Here is a 22290-nt window from a genome sequence, read left to right as displayed (position 1 = left end):
TCGAATCTGAAACAGTGACGCGTTCGGATCATTGAGCTGATGTGGATTGTGAGAATGGAGATGACTCTCTCTTTATCTGCACTCTTTATCTGACTTTGATGATCCTAAGACACTGAATCGGCCGTCCTGGGTCTGGGTGTAATCTGGATCGCACCTGTGCATTGGTCGTTTATATTATGGCTGCATTTACACTGGCACAAAAAAGTCGGATTTAGTGCTTACATCTGACAAAGATCGGATATTGCTGCACGTGTGTAAACATAAAAAACTTACAGAGATCCGATTTTTTCCTATACAATCTGAGCCACTTCCAAATGTGGATTTTTATCAGAACAAAGAGCATTAAAGCAAAGTATTTTATGTCAGATCTACGTTGGATTTTGACGTCGGATCAACGTTGAATCTTGACGTCGGATCAACGTTTGGTCTTGACGTCGAATCAACGTTGAGTCTTGACGTCGGATCAACGTTGAGTCTTGACGTCGAATCAACATTGGGTCTTGACGTCGGATCAATCCTGGGTCTTGACGTCGGATCAACGCTGGGTCTTGACGTCGGATCAACGTTGGGTCTTGACGTCGGATCAACGTTGGGTCTTGACGTCGGATCAATGTGGATCAACGCTGGATTTTGTTGTCGGATCAACATTGGGTCTTGACGTCGGATCAACACTGGGTCTTGACGTCGGATCAACGCTGGGTCTTGACGTCGGATCAACGCTGGTTCTTGACGTCGGATCAACCTTGGGTCTTGACGTCGGATCAACGCTGGGTCTTGACGTCGGATCAACGTTGGGTCTTGACGTCGGATCAACGTTGGGTCTTCTTGGCGTCGGATCAACGTTGAGTCTTGACGTCGGATCAACGTTGGGTCTTGACGTCAGATCAACGTTGGGTCTTGACGTCGGTTCAACATTGGTTCTTGACGTCGGATCAACCTTGGGTCTTGACGTCGGATCAACGTTGGGTCTTGACGTCGGATCAACGTTGGGTCTTGACGTCGGATCAACCTTGGGTTTGACGTCGGATCAACGTTGGGTCTTGACGTCGGATCAACGTTGGGTCTTGACGTCGGGTCTTGACTTTGTATCAAAGTTGGGTCTTGACGTCGGATCAACGTTGGGTCTTGACGTCGGATCAACCTTGGGTCTTGACGTCGGATCAACATTGGGTCTCGACGTCGGATCAACGTTGGATTTTGACGTCGGATCAACATCGAATTTTGACGTCTTTCAATGTTGGATTTTCATGTCAAGCCCAAGTTTGGTCTTGACATCAGGCCAACTTTGATCAGATGTCAAGACACAACGTTGTTCTGATGACAGAGAAAGACAATGTGGATGATGATGCCGGAGGTAATCATTAACAATGGGCTTTACTTTAAATAAGTGATAATGATACAGTATTAACGTAGCTAACACTACACCGGATATGAGGCGTGTCTAAAGTATGTGTAAACAGGCAGGACAAAAATCAGATATGGTCAAAAGATGATATCTATGCATTAAGAATTGAAGTGTAAATGCAGCCTGTTTGACATGATAAAGCTGACCTAACAGGAAAACAAAAAATCCTAAAACAAAATTAATATATTTAAAGTGATAGTTCACCCAAATTCTGTCCTCATTTGCTCAACCTCACGTTGTTCCAAACCTGTATGGATGTGTTTGTTCTGCTGAAAACAAATGAAGATATTTAGGTAGATCTGGGGCACCATTGACCTTTATAGTAGATAAAAATAACACTATGAAAGTCAGTGGTGACCCAGATGTGTTTGGTTACTTCATTTGCATTTACAAGTTAAGTTCGTTTTTAACATTTTGCTGTTTGTATAAAAAAAATTCTCAGGATTTCGGTCTCGTTTTCCAGTCATTTTTAACACCCTAACAGGAAAACAAAAAAGGCAAAAAAAAAACTAATTTAAAGGGATAGTTCACCCAAAAATCTAAATTCTGTCATCATTTACCTGCCCTTAAATTGTTCCAGACCTGTATACATTTCTTTGTTCTGCTAAAAACAAATTAAAATATTGAGGTAAATCTGGGGCACCAATGACTTTCATAGTAAATAAAAATAACACCATGGAAGTCAATGGTGCCCCAGATCTGTTTGGTTACAAACATTTTTATTTAAAATATCTTCATTTGTGTTCAGCGGAACAAAGGAATGTATATAGGTTTGGAGCAACTTGAGGGCGAGTAAATTATGACAAATTTCATTTTTTGGTGAAGTAACCCTTTAAGACACAAAAAAAGTTTCAATATTTTTGCATAAACATAATACTTTATGCATAAAAATGGATTGTCTAAAAGGCAAAACTACACAAATTAAATATTCTGATACATAATTTGATGTTTTAAAATTATTCCTTTTCAGTAAAAAGCCTTTATTATATCATAGCTACATACAAAAAGTTAAAAGAACTTGGGTATAGGCCTACTGTACACATTTCTGTCATTTCTGTCTGGTTGCAGTCTGGTTTAAAGTAAAAATAACTTTTGAGTTATTTGTGTTGGTGTATCGATTATCTCCTACACAATGGAGTAATACCGGTATAATAAGCTTGTGTTTATGCCTGGACCACTTTCTGCCCCATCCACAGCGATACCAAATCCCTTATTTTACCTCCTCCCCAGATCTTTGAGCATCACTATAGTCTACTGTTAAACTGAACCATGGATGTCTTTTACATCCCAGCGTCCCACCTCAGCCCTGCCTGCTGCAGGCCAGCAGTACAAACAGGGATTTGTGGCACATGTTGTGTGTATGTGTGTGTGTTTGGGGGGCTTCTGCCGTGGAATCAAGGGAACAAAAGGTGCAGTGGAGTGAGAGATTGAAGGAGGAAGCACAAGCAAACGTGCGGGAAGGGGAACAGAGGGGGCACAAAGCTCCTGGGCTAACGCCTCCCGCCTGATAGCCTTATCTGATTCTGCTCCAGCGGCTGATGGCTTTTTTCCACCCTGAGCTTTTGCAGCGCACAGGTTGGGCCCTTTGGTGTGAAGCCTAGCAGAAAATGTTAATCAAGAGAAAAAGAGGTGGAGAGAGAGACGGGGAGATTGCAGGAACAGAACTTCTCTCCTAATCTGCAATGGGACTGACGGCAATTCAGTGGTGGAATAATAAGAGGACGTGTGACGGGGCGATGAGAGCCGGGCACCCATATTTGCGGGTTTGCGCTTTTGTTGCTCTCTTTTTGATAGAGTCACTCTTTTAAGAGGGTCTGATGGCCTCCACCCCATATCAAACTATCCAAAAAGCCGAAGACGGCATAGAAAACCGCAGTCACATCCCATTTAACACACAGTCTTCAGGGAGGAACCCTAAAGCTGTTTCAACCGCAACGCAATGATTGCCGTTTATTCACGTCTGTAGCCAATGAATAATGTATGATCATTTTTGCTCTTGTCCGAATGAGGTATTGTTCCTGTCTTTCAAAGTGTTAAGGTTTCATTTTTGCGCTAAGCTTTTTGGCAGGTCCGGTCCTGAGCGTTTGTTTGTGTAATTGATTTTACATGCGATTATTTTACCTTGACTTTTTATCTTGAATGCAGATTCTCGCATATTCGCGCTCAAAAACACATTATCGTCCTTACACAGAGACTCATTGTGCTGTTGTGTTTGTTTGTGCTGCATATTTAATCCCATAGCTTTGTTTATAGTCGTTTAGAAAGACTCCCTTAAATAGTTCATTAACAAGGTCAGATTAAGTCTGAAGCCTGTGACCTCTTTTACATGCAGTGCATACTGTAGGTCAATGCATGACAGTTACTAACAAAATATTTTGTGTATTAAAGGGATAGTTTGCCCAAAAATCATTTATTCACCCTCATGTTGTTATAAACCTGTATAAGTTTCTTTATTCTGTTGAACACAAAAGAAGATATTTTGATTTGAAATGTACACTGAAAAAAATTATTTATTCAATTTACTCAATTTTTTAAGGTAAGTGGTTGCAATCAATTTATTAAAGCTACATTTAAATAACAAAAAATAGAAAAAAATAAATAAAATAAAAAACTTTTGTTTAAATGTATCTTAAATAAATTGATTGCAACCACTTACCTTAAAAAATTGAGTAAATCGAATGAATCATTTTTTCAGTGTATTTGTGATTTCTACTATGGAAGTCAATAGAACAATCACCTCTGTGTGGTCACCATCATTTATCAAAATATTGTCTTTTGTGTTCAACCGAATAAAGTAACTCATACATTATAAAAAAGATTTGTTGGTTCAACTTAAAGTAAGTTACATGGTCGCCTTTAAATTTTAAGTTCATTCAACTTAAATATTAGTTGATTAAAAAATTTGTGTGAAAATTTCTAATATTAAAGTGAATTAACTCAAAATTTTAAGGCAACCAGGTAACTTAATTTTTTAAGTTGATCCAACTTTTTTACAGTTTACAGGTTTAGAGCAACTTGAGGCTCAGTAAATTATGACTTTTTTTTCTTTTTTTTTAGTTAACTGTCCCTTTAAGTTTTCATTTTGTCCCATTTTGGACTTCATTTACTCACCACCATGTTGTGCCAACCCATATAATTTAACACAAATAACCCTTATAATATTCGGCTGGCTGAATTCAGTACAATGGCAGTAATTATGACTCATGTTAACACTTAAATAAAGTACTCAAGAGTGTCAGCAAGAAAGTATGTATTACTCACTGATCATTTCCCAACAGGGTTTTAAGGAAAAACATTGTATCTGTCATACAATAAAATCATGTTGGACGTAATTGCTTTGGCAATTAACTTGGAAGTAATTCACTTGGAATATAAGTTTAGGAATATCAAATGATTGGATATCTTAACAATAGGGGTTTTCAAACTGGGGTCTGGGGAGGTTCTAGGGGGTCCCCAGAAAATTTCAGAATATTTATTTATGTTTATACATCCAGCCAATTATATATTCGTTATACATAAATATATAGATTGCTATATAAAATACAATATTATATTTTATATAAAATACAATATTATATTTTATATAAAATACAATCTTTTATTTTATATAAAATAAAATAAAAGGTTAGTCATATTTGGGGGTCCCTTTGGCATCATAAAGTTAAAGAAACCTGATATACACTATACTGTTCAAAAGTTTAAAAGAAAATATTTTGATAAATTATGTTAAAGAGCACCAATTGTCTGATTCACATTTTTACATTTCCTTTGGCGTGTATTAGAACATGTTAACGATATGCAAAAGGCACATACCCCAAAGTAAACGATGACGCGAGTTATCGTCTCCAACGTAAATCTCTTTTCTTGGACTACAACAAACACACGGATTGTAGGTTTACTTCCTGGGCCTGTTGACGTTGACAAGACCGACATTTAGGGATGCATAACGATTAATCGTGATTAATCTATAGCAGAATAAAAGTTTTTGTTTACATCATATTTGTGTGTGAACTGTGTATAATAATTATGTATATATAAATATGCACACATGCATGTATAATTTTAAGAAAAAATATTTATTTATAATATAAATTATACATAAATAAACAATTGAATATACACATGTTAACATTTCTTAAATATATACATGCATGTGTGCGTATTTATCTATACAAAGTTATTATATACAGTACTTTTATTCTGCTATAGATTAATCGTTATGCATCCCTACCAACATAATTTATCCCGCTTGGACTCACAGCCTGTAAGTTATCTCCTGTTAGCATTGCATTGTGATCGAATCTTTCAAACATGGTAAGGAGCGTCAGGCCAATCACAAAGTACAGATTAGCTGGCCAATCAGGGACACAGAACTTTTCAAATCCGTGCGTTTCAGGAAGAAAGTGAAATCTGGAGCTACAAAAATGTACGGTATGTGGAAATAATGTGTTTTTAACCATAAACCACGCAAATACATTGTATTATACCAAATACACAAAATAACATTGTTATTTATCAATTAAATAGGTGCACCGAAACCCACTTACTTCCATAGTAGAAAAAACAAATACTATTAACATCATTTATCAAAAAATCTTCTTTTGTGTTCAACAGAATAAAGAAACTCATACAGGTTCAAAACAAGGACGAGTAAATAATGGGTGAACTGTCCCTTTAAGCCAATTATCTGCAATGTGCAGTACCGTTAATGTTTCAAATGTCTTTTGCATTGTAAATGGAAATAAACCAAATTCCCTTTTAAATTTGATGCATAAAAATTGTAAAATAGATTAATCATGAAGTTGCAAGTGGACCTTAAATGTCTATCTACTTTTGGCCATAGGAAGGCAGCTACAGCAGCCGTAAATAGTATTTATCCCATACCACACACTTTCTAGGCTCTTTGTTTGCCACGTGCTGGACTCTATGGTGCAAACTCAACTGACAAATAACAAACGCATGCCGTCCAACTCTCTGCTGTGCTCCTTGATTATTTCAAATTTGGCACTGTACTTTAAGTCCCTTTGAACAAGTGCAGGGGGCAAATTTTGGCAGACCTCTCGAGCGAGCTTTGTTGTTGGCCGCCGGACACGTGGCCCCGCCCCTTCACTTCCCTCGAAAAGGAGGGGAGGCTAAAACAAACAAAGACACACGCAGGACCCACGCTCCTCCTGCTGGCTGTGTGCCATGTACTTTCACCAACACACACACGTTTATACACAAACAAGCACACCGCAATCCCTTACAAACCACTGTACCCTGATCTCCAGCGATAACTTCACAAAGGCTAAATCATCTGTTATAACTTATCTCCAGCGATAACCCCACAATGGCCAAATCATCTGGCATTGTAGCCGCAGTTCTCCTTGACATTGTCCCTTTATTAGGGGCATTGTGGAAGGGCCCTCTCTGTTTGGACGCCGTATAATAGAGTCTTTGACAGATTCACTTTTCTCCCTCTCGCTGTGAGCTTTGAAAACAGCGAGCATATTCCACGCTTCGTGCTTATCAATAGCGGGACTGTTTGTTTGCCTAGTCACTCTGAGCTAATGGTAAATAGACATAGCTACTCCATCCCTTAAGACTGTGCAAATAGGCAGCACATAAAAGCACTGTACCCGTAGACACACACACACACACACACACACACACACACACAGGTACATGTGTACGCACACGCTCGCATTCGCACACACACTTTCTGCTTGAGCTTTTTGAAAAAGCCATTCATCAATGTGAAAACAACAGCATAGACAAGCCAGCTACGTATTCAGCCTCCTACACAACCTGTACGCTAACCGCTAGCAAACTCTAAGTGGAATCAACACGTGTGTGTGTGTGTGTGTGTGTGTGTGTGTGTGTTGGGGTGTGTGTTGGGGTGTGGTCGTCTCAGGTCCACCAGGTGTTCCTCATCAACGCTGACATTTATCACAAATCTCCACTCTCTCCTAGTGACCGGAAGAAATAGATAAGGACTATGTTGGGTATTGCATACTACCATACTATTTTTCTGAAGTATGCAAATGACGACAATTTTCGAAATATGTAGTATTTACAGTATTGAACGGGCCAGATAAATTCTGAATAGTACTGAATAGTAAATTCTGAATAAAATAAATTAATAAATAAATATAGTGTAACAAAAATTATAAATATACCCTTAAATGCTGGGTTGCTTTGACCTATGGTTGGATAAAACATGTACACTGTAAAAAAAGTTAAAACAACTTGGTTTTGCAAGTTAATTCAACATATTATTTTAAGTTGACTTGTGAATAGTTAACTTATAAAAACAAGTTGAAAAACTTTTAATTTTTGTTAAAGTTAAAGTACAATTTTAAACCAAATATTGTCTTTACTCAAACAATGAAGAAAACATCACTGAATATTGTGTGTTTTGGACCAATGCTTAAAAAGTTTAGTTAATTTAAAATCCATTAAACTAAAACATTTTAGTAAACTGAACTTAAAAATTATTAGTACATGTTATGAGGAATACCCATAATCCTTTGCGTCTGAATATTTTGATTATTTTCAGACTTTTCACAGAATAAAAACTGATAAGAACTTAAATATTTGTTAATAAAATGTCATATTAGTTTCTTACATTATTGACGTTGTTTTGTTGTAAATTATAATTTTGGGAAGTCACCGTTCAGGTGATCAGTGTTTCCTTACATGAACCCTGTTCAGCACATTTTATTGTATTTTTCTCCACAATTGATGAATTTTGTGTTATAATACCATTTATAACACCAAAAGTAAAATAAAGGAATTTAAAAAAATCTTTAAACTTAATTAACTAAGTGGAGATGCTGGACAGAACAATTGATATTACAAATTAAATCAAAATAAAATTAAGTTTACTGAACTTTTTAGTAAAGACTATGGCAACTTGATTCGTCTGCTACACCAACTAAAGGTTCTATGTTAATACAACTTAACCTGTTTATTTTCACCCTGTGTAAAAACTAAAATGATTTTCTCGCAAATTTCTAGTAATGTCAACTAATTTGGATTAAGACTGTAGCATTAAAATATATGTTGATTTGACAAAAATGCGGCATTTTTTACAGTGATAAACCCAACCGGTTTTGTTATTTTGTTATTTTACCCAACCATGGGCTAAAACAACCTAGTATTTCTCATGCTGCGCTCAGACCAGTCGCAGTAGAGGTGTCAAGCGCGAGAGATTTCAATGTTAAGTCAATGTGAAGACGCGTTGACGAGCGACTGGTGGTCTTGCGGCGTGAATGAGGGGTTTAGCGAGGCGCGATAGACGCGATTCCGCCTCACTCGTGCCTCTAGTTTGTGCGAATTGAGCGTTGCCGCAGGAAACGCACGAGTTGAAAAATTTGAACTTTGGCAGAAAAACGCACTGCGTTAACCAATCAAGAGCTTGCTCTGGCAGTGACGTGATTACAGAAAGCGAGCTGAGTCGCAGAAGCCCCTCCCATGACACGAATTTCCACGTGAATGTCTCGATGACTAGATTTTCACGCACGGCTTTCACGCGTGAATGAAGCGAGTACACTCAAAATGTTCAAGCGGCAAATTAGACGCGGTAGTCGTGAATTTGACGCCTCAAACGCGGCTGGTGTGAACCCACAGTTAGACAGTTTGGGAGTCAAGTCAAGGGTTTTCAAACTCTTTGATGGCAGCGACCCCCACATATGATGAACGTTTAGCGAGAGACCCCTTTCCTAAAATATATATCCAATTTTTTGTATAATTGTGTTATATAAATACACTGTAAGTTACTTCAATTGGTAACACCAAAAAAATTTAAGTTTCATTAATTTAAATTTTACACCCACAATTGAATAAACTTCCTTTTTTTAGGTTTTACCAATTGAAGTAATTTTTTATGTTGATTCAACTTTTCACTTTTACAGTATAGTGATATTTTAAAGACAACAAATGTTTTACAAACTTAAATAATTGGCTACACAATTTTTGCTTTGTCTTTTTTCTATTGAACTTTTCTGGGGACCCCTTGAAACCTTCTGGGGGACCCCTGGGGGCCCAGTTTGAAAACCCCTGATTTAAGTGATAACGTACATCCAGGTGGTTATCACAAAATAAACCCACACAGGTGATCAGGAGCCTGATGCCAAACATGTAATAATCCATTTTAGCCATTGTGTGGAAGCATCCCAAACTATCCCACAATGCAATGCGCTTGTCTTGACCTACCATTTTAGTAGGCAAGTATAACAAAGTGATATTACTATCATTTTTACTTTCATTTTTGAACCCAGCATTTAGTCGAAAAGGGACTAGCTCACCTGTTGGGTTAAATTGATCCAATTTTTTATATTTGACCCAACAATGGGTTAGAAAACCCCAGCATAGGTTAAATTACAACCCCGAAAAATAACCCAGCAATTTTAGGGTGTAGAGCATTGCATGAGTAGTTCAAAAGTCATGCCCTTGTCCCCAGAGAACACCTATACTGATAAAACGTATACCTTGAATGAATAGCTTTGGATCAAATCGTCCACTAAATCTATAAATGTGAAATGTAATGCATTATAATACATATAAGTATGCAATACAGTATTTAATTCAGAATACAGAAAAGCACGCTTAAACAAACATTCAGTATAGGTTGTAGTATATACAGCACACATCCAACCAATCTGTATAGGTAGGGGACAAAAAAAGAAAAAGCACAAAGCCAGAAGGACAGAGACAGGAGCAGAAGAAAATCTAAAGAATTTATAAATCCAGACCAATTTTGGGACACTTGTTATTTGTGCATTGATTTTGTGGTCTGTATTGAAAGACGGGGTACAAATTATGTCCAATTAGAGCTTTTGAGTTCCTAATGAGGAGCTACACTCACAAGTGTCTGAGAGGCCTCACACATATTCATACATACAATTTATGGTGACCGTTTGCCTCAATTCAGATCTTACAGGAATAATTGCTACCAAAGCAAGTGGTCCTTAAAGGGATAGTTCACCCAAAAATAAAAATTCTGTCACCATTTACTCACCCTGAGTTTCTTTATTCTGTTGAACACACAAGAAAATATTTTGAGAAATGATTGTAAGTACCAAGTTGACGGTACCCAATGACTTTCATAGTATTTGTTTTTCCTACTATGAATATTAATGGGTGGGCTTACAATTATTTATCAAAAACTCTTCTTTTGTATTTGTGCAAATACATTTGTTAGTAGAAACCAAATTATAAAGATCATGTTGCGTGACATATATAAAAAAAAGAAAAAGATATAACTTTTTTTCTCTATTCATCCTCTTGCTTTACTATTCAAAATCCTCTCACTTTCATCTGTGCACACACACGCAACACTTTTCCCTGATGTGAACGACAGCTGCTTGCATCCTCCTCTTGTATTTGATTTGAAGCTGAAGGGACCTGTCCAATCAGGTCTATTCATACAACAACCCTGCATTCAGACAAAAGCCCCTCAGCCCCGTGACCTCCTACGACCCTGCTGGGGCTCCACCCCTTCACCTTGACCTTCAGTACACACCCTCTCTCTCCTCAGCACTCCAACCGCTCATCCAATCATCAAAAAGTGCCGCAGCCGGCAAATTGGGACCATCGGCGTGGACCGGCACTCGAAAGCGCAGCTAATTAAAAAATCAAGTGCGACGCTCCTGGTTCAAAACTAAACAAGAGATGGTGGCCAGACTGGAGTGTGTACACAGTGTCAAATTACATTTAGCGTTCGGATGGCGTAAGCAGTGTTGTTGTTCTCAAAATTAAAATGATGGCCTGTTGAAAGGAACTTATCAATCAACACGGTTGAAATTACACAGAGGTGGTTTTGATGGCATTGTTTATTTGCACAGACCTTTGCATGTGATGCTGGTGTGCTGTTGTAGCTGGCCTCTTAGCTGGTTGACCAAGCTGGTTTAAGGGATAGTTTAGTCAAAAATTAAAATTACTCACTCAATGGATATGATTATCTTTTTATAGAAGAACATAATCTGAGTTACGTTAGAAAATGTCCTGGCTGTTCCAAGCTTTATAATGGTAGCAAATGGTGCTTATGATTTAAAGCCTAAAAATTCAATCTATCTTTCACAGAAGTAATCCACATGGCTTCAGGGGGGTTAATAAAGGCCTTCTGAACTGATGCGATTTTGTAGAAAAATATTAATATTTAAAACTTTACTAACTAAAATAACTAGCTTCCGGTAATGACCGGCGCGCGTTCATGAGAGAGTGCGTTTTCAGCGTATGAAGTAGGAAGTAGCATACGAGACGTATGGCATAGTGGCAAACGCGAAAAAACACCAGTCCCATTTTAAGCCTAATAAAAATCTACAGTATAGCTAAAACAACTGACTTTTCACAGATTTCCTGACTGGCGTTTTGTTTTGCTCTCTGCGTTTCCACGTTCGTCACTACGCCACTACGTGTCGTACCCTACATCCAATTTTTCTTGAGACAAGGTGAGACTTTTACTGAAAACAAAATTTGAAAACAAGTTTTTTGAAAATGATTCGCCCATTGTCTCTTTGTTAACTACAAAAACATAACGTTGTGATGTCATGCGCATACATATTGTGTTCGGACAAAGTGTTGCCAACTAACACTGTAAAAAAACTGTAATTTTATGGAATTTTTTTAAAGTTTTTAAATACAAAAAAGTTTTTTGCAAATTACATATCCACTGTAAAATCACATGAAAAACACATCAATGTGCATATGTAAAATGACAGAAAAAAAATTCTGTAATTTATTGTGCCTGTTTTTTTACGATATTTTCCGGTATCCCAGCTGCCAGAATTGTATCCTTTTTTTATGGAATTTTTCTTACAGTGTACTGGCCTGGCATGCCTAATACACGTCGTTTTGAAAATCTGTGTGAATGGGAATCATTTTAACAACGTTAAAACGTGAAAAACACAAAGGAGAAACTTTTTCATTTTTAGTACATTGTTGTTGCGTAAATGCATACTCAATGAAGCCTCCTTATCTATAAAGATCTATGTCATACTCTCCAAGTCAGGGGTTGTCAAATTTAATGATTGCAGGGAGCCCCACATATGATGAAACTTTAGCTTTTTCCTAAAATATATATCCATTTATCCATATTCTGTACAGACGCTTTCATTGGACGCACGTGTGTTGTCACGGTTACATGTCTGGACGGAACTTAACTTCCGGCCTCTATGGTTTTAAAGGCGAGGGGTGCGTGATTTAAAAAAAAACACACTTGTAGCCAATCAGCAGTAAGGGGCCGTGTCTACTAACCGAAATCATCACCTGGTTGCGTATGTGTGGGGCGGGTCTATCAAAAGAAGGTCCAGATTCTATTGAGGTAGGGGAGTGTTTGTTCAGGTGATTTCAAATATTTAATGGTCTGGCTCATTGCTAAACTGAACTCTGAAACCTCGTCGAAAATAACAAATATTTTGGTTACCTAAAGATGAGGGGAGACGGCGATCATGGATCACCGCTATGTAAAGGGAGGTTTGGCAGCCGTTCTGTAAATAACAATAAATACATTAATTTTACATAGTATGTTAGCTCAGTTTAGTTTTTGATACACTTTAGCTATGATTTGCACTAAGGTTATCTACTTGTTGTTTATTTTGCTTCTTATCAGAAATAATCTACTTGTTACTGCAAAAACTGCCTATAAAGAAACATTTAAACTGTGTTAGATAAATATTTATGATCATATTATAAACACAGGAAATTGTTTATAAACACGTTAACAGTTTTTGCATTTAACCTATATATTTTATATATAGTTTGAAAACCCCTGCTCTAAGTGATATTTTTAGTAAGGTTATTTTAAAAATTAAAAACAGTTTTCATAAGGTCAAGTACACTTACAGTCTTCAAACTTGGCGCATGGGCTCTGATGATCGGGCTGTGCTGGGTCTTTTCCATCCTGCAGTTTGGAGAAAATCTCCAAGGCTTTATTCTTCAACTCCTTGGTCTTCTTGCTCTCTTTCTTTCTCTTCTTCTTCTCTCTGAGTCTGTTGGACCGGTTCATATGGACTTCCACTTCAGCACGCTCTCTGCTCCCTGAGCGTTTCTGCTCCTGTGTAGTTTCCTCCTTAGCAGAATTTTCTTTATGGAGTACACAGTAAGTGTTCATTAATACACAGTTCACACTTTTTAAAATCACTCACTTAAGATAAATATAAATTATGTCATAGAGAAAGCAACTGGTAAAAACGGATCAGATGGCTCCACTAAGGTACGGTCCTGAGGAGATGAGCACCACCCATAATACTTTCAGACAGGTTTTATAAATTATAGCAATGGCCCTAAATAATTAATTATTATTAACAATTTTGAATACAAAGTGTTTAAAAAATCTCAATGGATGTTGTGTGACGTCTTAAATTTACCCCAAACAAAGACCATAAACAAAGCCTTTGGTCTTTTTGGGAAACTATACTTGGCTTTTTTGTAAATCGGATACAAATGGGCCAATATTCTCAAACGTTCCCCTTAACTCTTTCTTTCAAAATGCACTCATTCCGTTTCCTTCCTTTTTTGCACTTCATAATCACATTTTCCTCAAAGATGCCATTTAAAAAGCAAAATGCTCTCTTGAGAGACCTGGAGGTCTGTTAATTTGCCAGCACTCCCAAATTAGAAGCATTCATTAGAACTCATTGAGAAGTCCTCACAAAGCACTTCCTGCGTTTAAAGGCACAAAGAGTGAGATCGATTAGCACCCAACCTGTGGGGGTTTCTGGATTGTGTGTTCTTCACCATTTAAATTTAAAACACTGGACTGTGATGTGGCTTTGTGCTACAGTGTAAATGAAAATAGGCCTTTTATTCTGTTTAACGCAACAGCACGTGAATTCCAGGGGTCAGTTTGTTAATGACTGTCCTTGAATGACATACCCTTATGAAAATTAACCACAGTTTACTACAAAAAACAAAAAAGATCATTGGTTTCGCTATAGCAAGTATAGTTTTCAAGTGATTACTACATGGTTCACTATAATAATTGGTTAAACCATGATTCATTTTCGTTTTTGTCTCTATACTTCTGAATCCCAAATTACAAGAATGGCCCTATGATACTAAATATAACACAAATGTATTTTCAAGGATATTTGAACATTTTGAATATTGAATACAAGTCGACTGCTTGCTTTATTGTGATAAACAGCTCTCAAAGGATTAGTCCATTTTCTTAAAAAAAATCCAGATAATTTACTCACCACCATGTCATCCAAAATGTTGATGTCTTTCTTTGTTCAGTCGAGAAGAAATGTATGTTTTTTGAGGAAAACATTCCAGGATTTTTCTAATTTTAATGGACTTTAATGGACCCCAACACTTGGACCCCAGTTTCAAATGACTCTAAACGATCCCAAACGAGGCATAAAGGTCTTATCTAGCTAAACAATTGTCATTTTTGGCAAAAAATATGCACTTTTAAACCACAACTTAATGTCTTCCTCCGGTCCTACCTCACATAATACATCATCACGTCAAGAGGTCATGGGTGACGTATGCAAAACTGCGCCCCAGTGTTTACAAGTGTGGAGAAAGAGGACCGTTCCGACGTTGTTGTATGTGGAATGATACTAATTTATGTCTTTGTGTCAGTTTATTGTTTAAAATGGTCCACAAATGTGCGTTTCATATTTGTAACATGTGACCTTTTGAGGTCATTACGCCACTACGTGAGGTCGCACTGGCTCGTCACACAGCCAGATAAAGAAGAGAAGTTGTGGTTTAAAAGTGCATATTTTTATTTTTCTAGATAAGAGTCGCTAGATAAGACCCTTATGCCTCGTTTGGGATCGTTTAGAGTCCTTTAAACTGCGTTGAAACTGAAATTTTAAAATGCATTAAAACTGTTAAGTGTTGGGGTCCATTAAAATGAGAAATATCCTGGAATGTTTCTATCAAAAAACATTTTTTTTTCTGGACTGAACAAAGAAAATTGACTAATCCTTTATTACAGTGAGGTCTTAAAAGAAATCACCACAGTTTTTCAATATTTTATGATGTTCTTACCTAAACTTAGACGAGTTAATACATACCTATCTTTTTTAGTGCGTGCACTTTTGGTCGTTGTACGGCGCGTCGTGAATGTGTTGGCATTTAGCCTGGCCCCATTCATTCCTATGGCTCCAAACAAAAATTTTATTTTGTGCCACCATACTTACTCGTGTAACTACTCGTGTAACAGTCTTTAAATAGGAAAAATATAAATTCATCCCTGTTTGGAGCCATACGAATGAATGGGGCTAGGCTAAATGCTAACACATTCACGAGGCGCTGTACAAAGATTAATGGTGCACGCATTTGTCTAAGTTGAGGTAAGAACATAGATAAATATTGAAAAATTGTGGTGTTTTCCTTTAAGGTCTAACACCACAGTGGAAATGGGATTTTCTCAATAAATAAATAAATTAATAAATATTTCCATACAAAATAAATACATTTTAAAAAAGTAAAACAAATAAAATAAATACTTCATATTCTGCAGTATTTTTAAGTCTTGTATGCAAGTAAATTTGTTATATTGATTGTTATTTCTAAAAAATGCTAAATATTTTAATCCCTGGTTGGGTCAAATATGGACATTTTCTAGGTTCATTTAAACAAGTAAGCATTTTTTAAGTGTACAAAAGAGCAGAAGAGCATTATGTTTACCACAAACTTGTGTAGTCAATGCCAGCTCGAGTGCAAGCAAATACTAATCCTAGTCATGTTTTCATTTAAATATTATGATAGAAATGTTACTTTTAAAGTTACTTTTTTGGGGGCATTTTCACCTTTAATTGACAGAATGTATTGTAAGGAGTGGACAGGAAAGTACAAAATGGAGAGAGGGGAGCGGCACCGGCAAAGGATGGCGAGGTCATTTTTTTATATAAAATTTGATTAAATATTTCCTTGTCCGATTGATTGAAGGATAGCAAATATCTAAATTTATACTCCATTAAAAAGAAATTTCTCTCAGCAATAGGTGTGTGGCCATCAAAAGACAATATGATGTAATTATTTATCAAGATTATTTACACAGCTATGTTCAGGAATCAGCAGATACAGAAGATAAGAGATCATCATTCTGATTTAACTGTGTTGTAGCCCTGCACACTGTGTGGTAGCTTGTCTCTGCATACGAACCAATTATTCACCTTGACAGAGACGTCAATGCATCATTTTGCATTTAATGGTTAACGGTGGCCATATTTTACGGTTTTGCAGAACAGTAAATGAGACGTGAAAATGGACAGTTAAGCAGTTGCTCGGCTTTGAAAAGAGGCCACGAGAAATCTGTGATCTGTTTTATGCAACGTGAGGACACTAACAAAAGGCCACTTTGCATAAATCCCACAAGGGCGAATGGGTTTACATAGTTTATGATTCATAGTTTATGATCCATACATCATTTGGTCTTGCAATCTAGATTTCTAAGCAAGCAGACTGTTGCAGACCAGATCTAGAAAGTTTTATATATTCATGTAAATCTATTTATCAGCCAATCATATAAGCCGTTTGTTGTTTTTAAAAAGAAATATGCTGGCAAGTCTTCGCTTGTGAGATGTCTGGTTGTACAATTCACTAGGCTTATTTTTTTAAAGGAATAAAATGAAAGTACAGATTAAATTTAAGGAGCTCAGATGTAAAAGCCGCTAAACACCAAGAAGTGGATTTGTTTGAGAAGTCAAGGTTTTTACCAAAAAAGATTGCATGCACTTAAAAGAGTTTTTGCAGTAAAAGACATTTTGGTAACACTTTACTTGAAGGGGTGTTTATAATGCTGCGTTTACACCAGCCGCGTTTGAGGCGCCAAAATCGCGTCTACCGCGTCTAGTTTGCTGCTTGAACAGTTTGAATGCATTCGCGCATCTAGAGCGACGTCAGAGGTGAAATCCGTTTCTTGTGGGAGGGACAATTGCTATGCAGTTGTCTGTTTTCAAGATGGCTGATGTTGATCGTGCATTCATCGAGAGAGTTACCGGTTTGTATTTGGTCACCTTACTATAGGGGGGAAATAGTTTAAAAACGGCGGGAATGCCGCGGGTCGATAAACGTCACTTGACTCAAAAGTGAAATGTGTATTTACAACTTACCAGGTTGCCCACTGTCCTCACTGACACTCTTCCTCACTGACATTCCTGTCTCTATAGAAATAAGAATATTCATGTCTCGTATAGCTTCTTTTAACTCGGGCGTTAGCCGCAAATTCGTGTGAAACGCAAAATGCACAAAAAGCACCATACGCGCTGCGCCAGACCCTCAATTCGCGCAAACTAGACTCGCTAAACGCCTCATTCGTGCCGGGAGACCTTCAGATGCGCGTCCACGCATCTTCACATTGACTAAACATTGAAATCACTCGCGCTTGACGCCTCTACTACGGCTGGTGTGAACGCAGCATAAGACTGACATGACACATCCATAATCATGACATTACACGTGCTCTGAACATGAGGGAGTTTTTATGCACATTAATGACAACTGTCATTAAGTGTCATTCGTTCAATTGTGTAATGCAAAGGTGACATTGTTTGAGATGTCTTTGACATTACCAAAACAACATATCTGACAACTTTTTACCAGTGATACAAAATGAATTTGTCATTAAAATATCATTAAGTGTTAATACTTTGTCATATAGTTTTATAACAGCATCATGAATATTTTTCTTGACCTCAACTGTACACTGTAAATGTAATTAAGTGTTAATACTCTGTCAAATAGTTTTATAATGAATCTTCTGCAGGTCATAATGTTTTTTTAGGTTTCCTCCATGTTATTAACAAATAAAATCCATCATTAAATAATAATAATAATAATAATAATTAAAATAGATACAATTATATTTTATTGCAGTTGGAGACCGATTCACCTAAACTTAAATGAAAACAGTACAACAATAGTTTAAACCATTCAGCGTTGGGTCCATATCGCTGAATAAAAATACATTTATTAATTAAATGTTTTTTTAGTTTTTTCTTTTATGTCAGAAAATTTTAGATCCCCCTGTGTGAGGAAAAACAAGTTCTGTTAGTTGTCAGTTTTTATGTATTGTGCACATACATAAAATTAAGTATAATAATTTGACGTGTCCCATTTTGTTACGGTATTAAAAATTATTTGAAAGAGTATTAACACAATGACATTTAAATGACAGTTTAATGTAATGTTTACCCATAAATCTAGGTAGTTTCTTAACTTTGATAATTATTTTCCTATGTCATGTTTATGACAGATTTATGACAAGTTATGATGTATTGGTTTATGTCAAGTTGTCATAACAAAGACAATTCAAACAATGTCATGTTTGCATTAAAAATGACATAACTGAACAAATGACACTTATTTACAGTTGAACATGATTATGAAGGTGTCATGTCAGTCTTAAGAACGCCCCTTCAAGTAAAGTGTTACCGACAATTTTTTTTTAAATTAGACTAATAATCTTGTATTGCAATTAAAGTGAAATTGATGAACATAAACATACGAGCCTAATAAAAATGCTAATTTACAAAAAAAACCCATGTCAGATGCACTTAGATGGTTTTGCATCTGAACTCTTCATATATTTCCTAAAAGTGGACTTGTTTTTAAAATAATTACCATCTCCAGACCCTGACCGTTGCGTGAAATCAAGTTTCACAGGGTAATTTGTGAACCCAACTAATTCCATTCAACGTGGCCTATCTCTCCCTGTAAAACCTCCTATTCTTACACTCCATAATCCTCCAATGCACAACAGCGATTACAGACTGGTCAAAGCTGGAAACGAGGCACTGACCTGCTTAGAAACCATCTTAAACCCACACACGCCAGGTTACCATACCAACTGGCCGGCCTGAAAGACACAGATAGCTGGATTTGGCTGAGAGTGGCAGAGTCAAATCTTTCATCAAGCAACCAACCTCCTCCCACCCTGACAAGGCCACAGAAAACAAATGCACCCTCGATAATGACCCGCCCGCCCTCCCGTGTGGAAATCCGAGCATCCAGCTCACCAGAAAGACGCAAGAAGGTCGGCCGTGTATCTCTTTCTTTGTGTGTTTGAGAAAGGGATGAGCATCGACGACACAATCGGCCGGCAAGAAGCTTTCAGCCTTGCCACCCAAATCCAAGAATAGCCGGTGAGGGGTGAAGGAAAGAGAAAATCCCCCCTTGATTATTATTCATGGTTCCTGATTGTCCTTTCTAAACTTCGGTTTCCCAACACATCATTCCATTATTCAAGCTCTGACAAGTGCCAATCAAAGAGTCGGTATCCGGGTCTCAGCACTGTCCGAACGATTGAGGATTTGGTAAACAATGGCTTCCGAGGCCTTGTGTGACAATGCCGGCGAAGTGACCGTGTCAGTGTGTGGTCCTGTTTCACGGGGAAGCGATCCTGCTCTGAACACGGCTAATCTCTGCTTTTCCATCTCCTCCATTCACGCCCTTAATCTGTTCAGCAGTGCCTGGTGTCTTGCAGGACAATCCGCTCGGGTCAGTCTGGCTAAGTCTCTCCTTTTTGTGCTGGATGATGGCACATTCATGTTTCTGTGACATCTTCAGTTTCAGCTGAATGCTAAAGACTATAGTTAAACACTCGCGGAGGTCGCCGGAGTGACCAGAAGAAAAGCAACAGTAGCCAAGCCATCACAAAAAGGGATCAGGACACCTATGAATTTGTTACGAGCTGGTAGGACAATGGAGTGGTCAGGGAAGACAGAAACACCTTCATTAGCGGGTCTGAATCACGATTTAAAAGTCACAAGCTGATGAATAATTGATGATATCTTGCAGAACGGGTGAAATCTAATTTTTAAGTGTAATCATTTTCTGATACATGGTTCACATGTAGTAGACGCAATGTATTTGGACACTGCTATACACAAATGTTTTTTGTGTATAGTGCATAGTCAATTCCTCTCTTAGTTAGCTCATCGTAGTTCAATGAAGTTCGCTTTTATAAATCTGGACCACCAAAAGGTGTCAACATACCATTTGTCCTAATTTTAATCAATATGTCTTCGATTCATAATACTGTATGAAACCTAATAAACTTTTTGTGAAATGTTTTGCTTCAAAAAAATTGTATGCATACTTTTTAAAAATTAAGTTGATTTAATATTTTGTTATGTAACATAAAGGTATGCAGAATATGCAATATGCGATAACTAGCTACAGTGAGGAAAATAAGTATTTGAACACTCTGCTATTTTGCAAGTTCTCCCACTTAGAAATCATGGAGGGGTCTGAGGTTGTCATCGTGGGTGCGTGTCCACTGTGAGAGGCATGATCTAGAGGAATCCAGAAATCACAATATATGATTTTTTAACACTTTGTTTGTATGATACAGCTGCAAATAAGTATTTGACTTCACTTGTCTATCAGCTAGAATTCTGACCCTCAAAGACCTGTTAGTCCGCCTTTAAAATGTCCACCTCCACTCCATTTATTATCCTAAATTATATGCACCTGTTTGAGGTTGTTAGCTGCATAAAGACACCTGTCCACCCCATACAATCAGTAAAAATCCAACTACTAACATGGCCAAGACCAAAGAGCTGTTCAAAGACATTAGAGACAAAATTGTACACCTCCACAAGGCTGCAAAGGGCGACGGGGAAATTGCCAAGCAGCTTGGTGAAAAAAGGTTTCTGTTGGAGCAATCAATAGAAAATGGATGAAGCCCAGAACTACACGGGAGGAGCTGGTCAATGACCTGAAAAGAGCTGGGACCACCATTTCCAGGGTTACTGTTGGTAATACATTAAGACGTCATGGTTTGAAATCATGCATGGCACGGAAGGTTCCCCTGCTTAAACCAGCACATGTCCAGGCCCATCTTAAGTTTGCCAATGACCATTTGGATGATCCAGAGGAGTCATGGGAGAAAGTCTTGTGGTCAGATGAGACCAAAATATAACTTTTTGGTCATAATTCCACTAAACGTGTTTGGAGGAAGAAGAATGATGAGTACCATCCCAAGAACACCATCCCTACTGTGAAGCACTGGGGTGGTAGAATCATGCGTTGGGGGTGTTTTTCTGCACATGGGACAGGGCGACTACACTGTATTAAGGAGAGGATGACGGGGGCCATGTATTGCGAGATTTTGGGGAACAACCTCCTTCCCTCAGTTAGAGCATTGAAGCTGGGTCGAGGCTGGGTCTTCCAACATGACAATGACCCGAAGCACACAGCCAGGATAACCAAGGAGTGGCTCTATAAGAAGCATATCAAGGTTCTGGAGTGGCCTAGCCAGTCTCCAGACCTAAACCCAATAGAGAAACTTTGAAGGGAGCTCAAACTCTGTGTTTCTCAGCGACAGGCCAGAAACCTGACTGATCTAGAGAAGATCTATGTGGAGGAGTGGGCCAAAATCCAATCCTGCAGTGTGTGCAAACCTAGTGAAAAACTACAGGAAACGCTCAGGTTTTTAAATACTTATTTTATATATATATATATAGTTTTTAAACATAATTTATTACAATTTAAATAGTCTTTCCTAAAGCATTATTAAAGAATTAAAGTGTTCAGTAAATACAAACCAATGTTATACTGTATGCAAAAGGTGATATGTGCGTTTTGGGATATTTTGTATATTTTGCACCCCTAACAGAGTATAGATACTTTGTCATTCTTAAAAAAAATAGTTGTTTCAGAATTTAAACTGCCTACCACAACATTTATTGAGTTGTCCTTTAAAGCTTTAACTTTTTTGAAAACGTCCCAATCAGTGATAATCCGCACACTTCGTCAGTGGGAGGTGTTAATCTCATGTCAGGTGTTTTGGCACATTGAGACCCCTTCAATACTCTCTGGCCCTGGGTTGACCTCAAACTGACCCCACACTGACCCTCTCTTCAGGAGTGACCGTGTCTTTGGACTTTGCGGTGGGTCATTGAACTCGGACCCTCCCACTGTCTCCTAGGCTACATAAG

General features: G+C 37.6%; 1 protein-coding gene across 12 annotated transcripts in view; it reads right to left on the bottom strand.

Moving 5' to 3' along the window:
* LOC129432202 (uncharacterized) overlaps positions 1–22290 on the bottom strand; it is a 109016-nt gene that overhangs the window by 13363 nt on the left and 73363 nt on the right. For all 12 annotated transcript variants that reach the window (XR_008640010.2, XM_055190453.2, XM_055190458.2 and 9 more), the window contains one exon: positions 13232–13471. Coding sequence is in view for 11 of the 12 variants with exons in the window: in XM_055190453.2 (XP_055046428.2) it covers positions 13232–13471 (240 nt within the window). In the remaining variant the exon portion in view is untranslated. The remainder of the gene's footprint in view (positions 1–13231; positions 13472–22290) is intronic.

The sequence above is a fragment of the Misgurnus anguillicaudatus genome, chromosome 1, assembly GCF_027580225.2.
Source record: "Misgurnus anguillicaudatus chromosome 1, ASM2758022v2, whole genome shotgun sequence".
NCBI classification, from domain to species: domain Eukaryota; kingdom Metazoa; phylum Chordata; class Actinopteri; order Cypriniformes; family Cobitidae; genus Misgurnus; species Misgurnus anguillicaudatus.
This window is presented reverse-complemented; position numbering and strand designations above follow the sequence as displayed.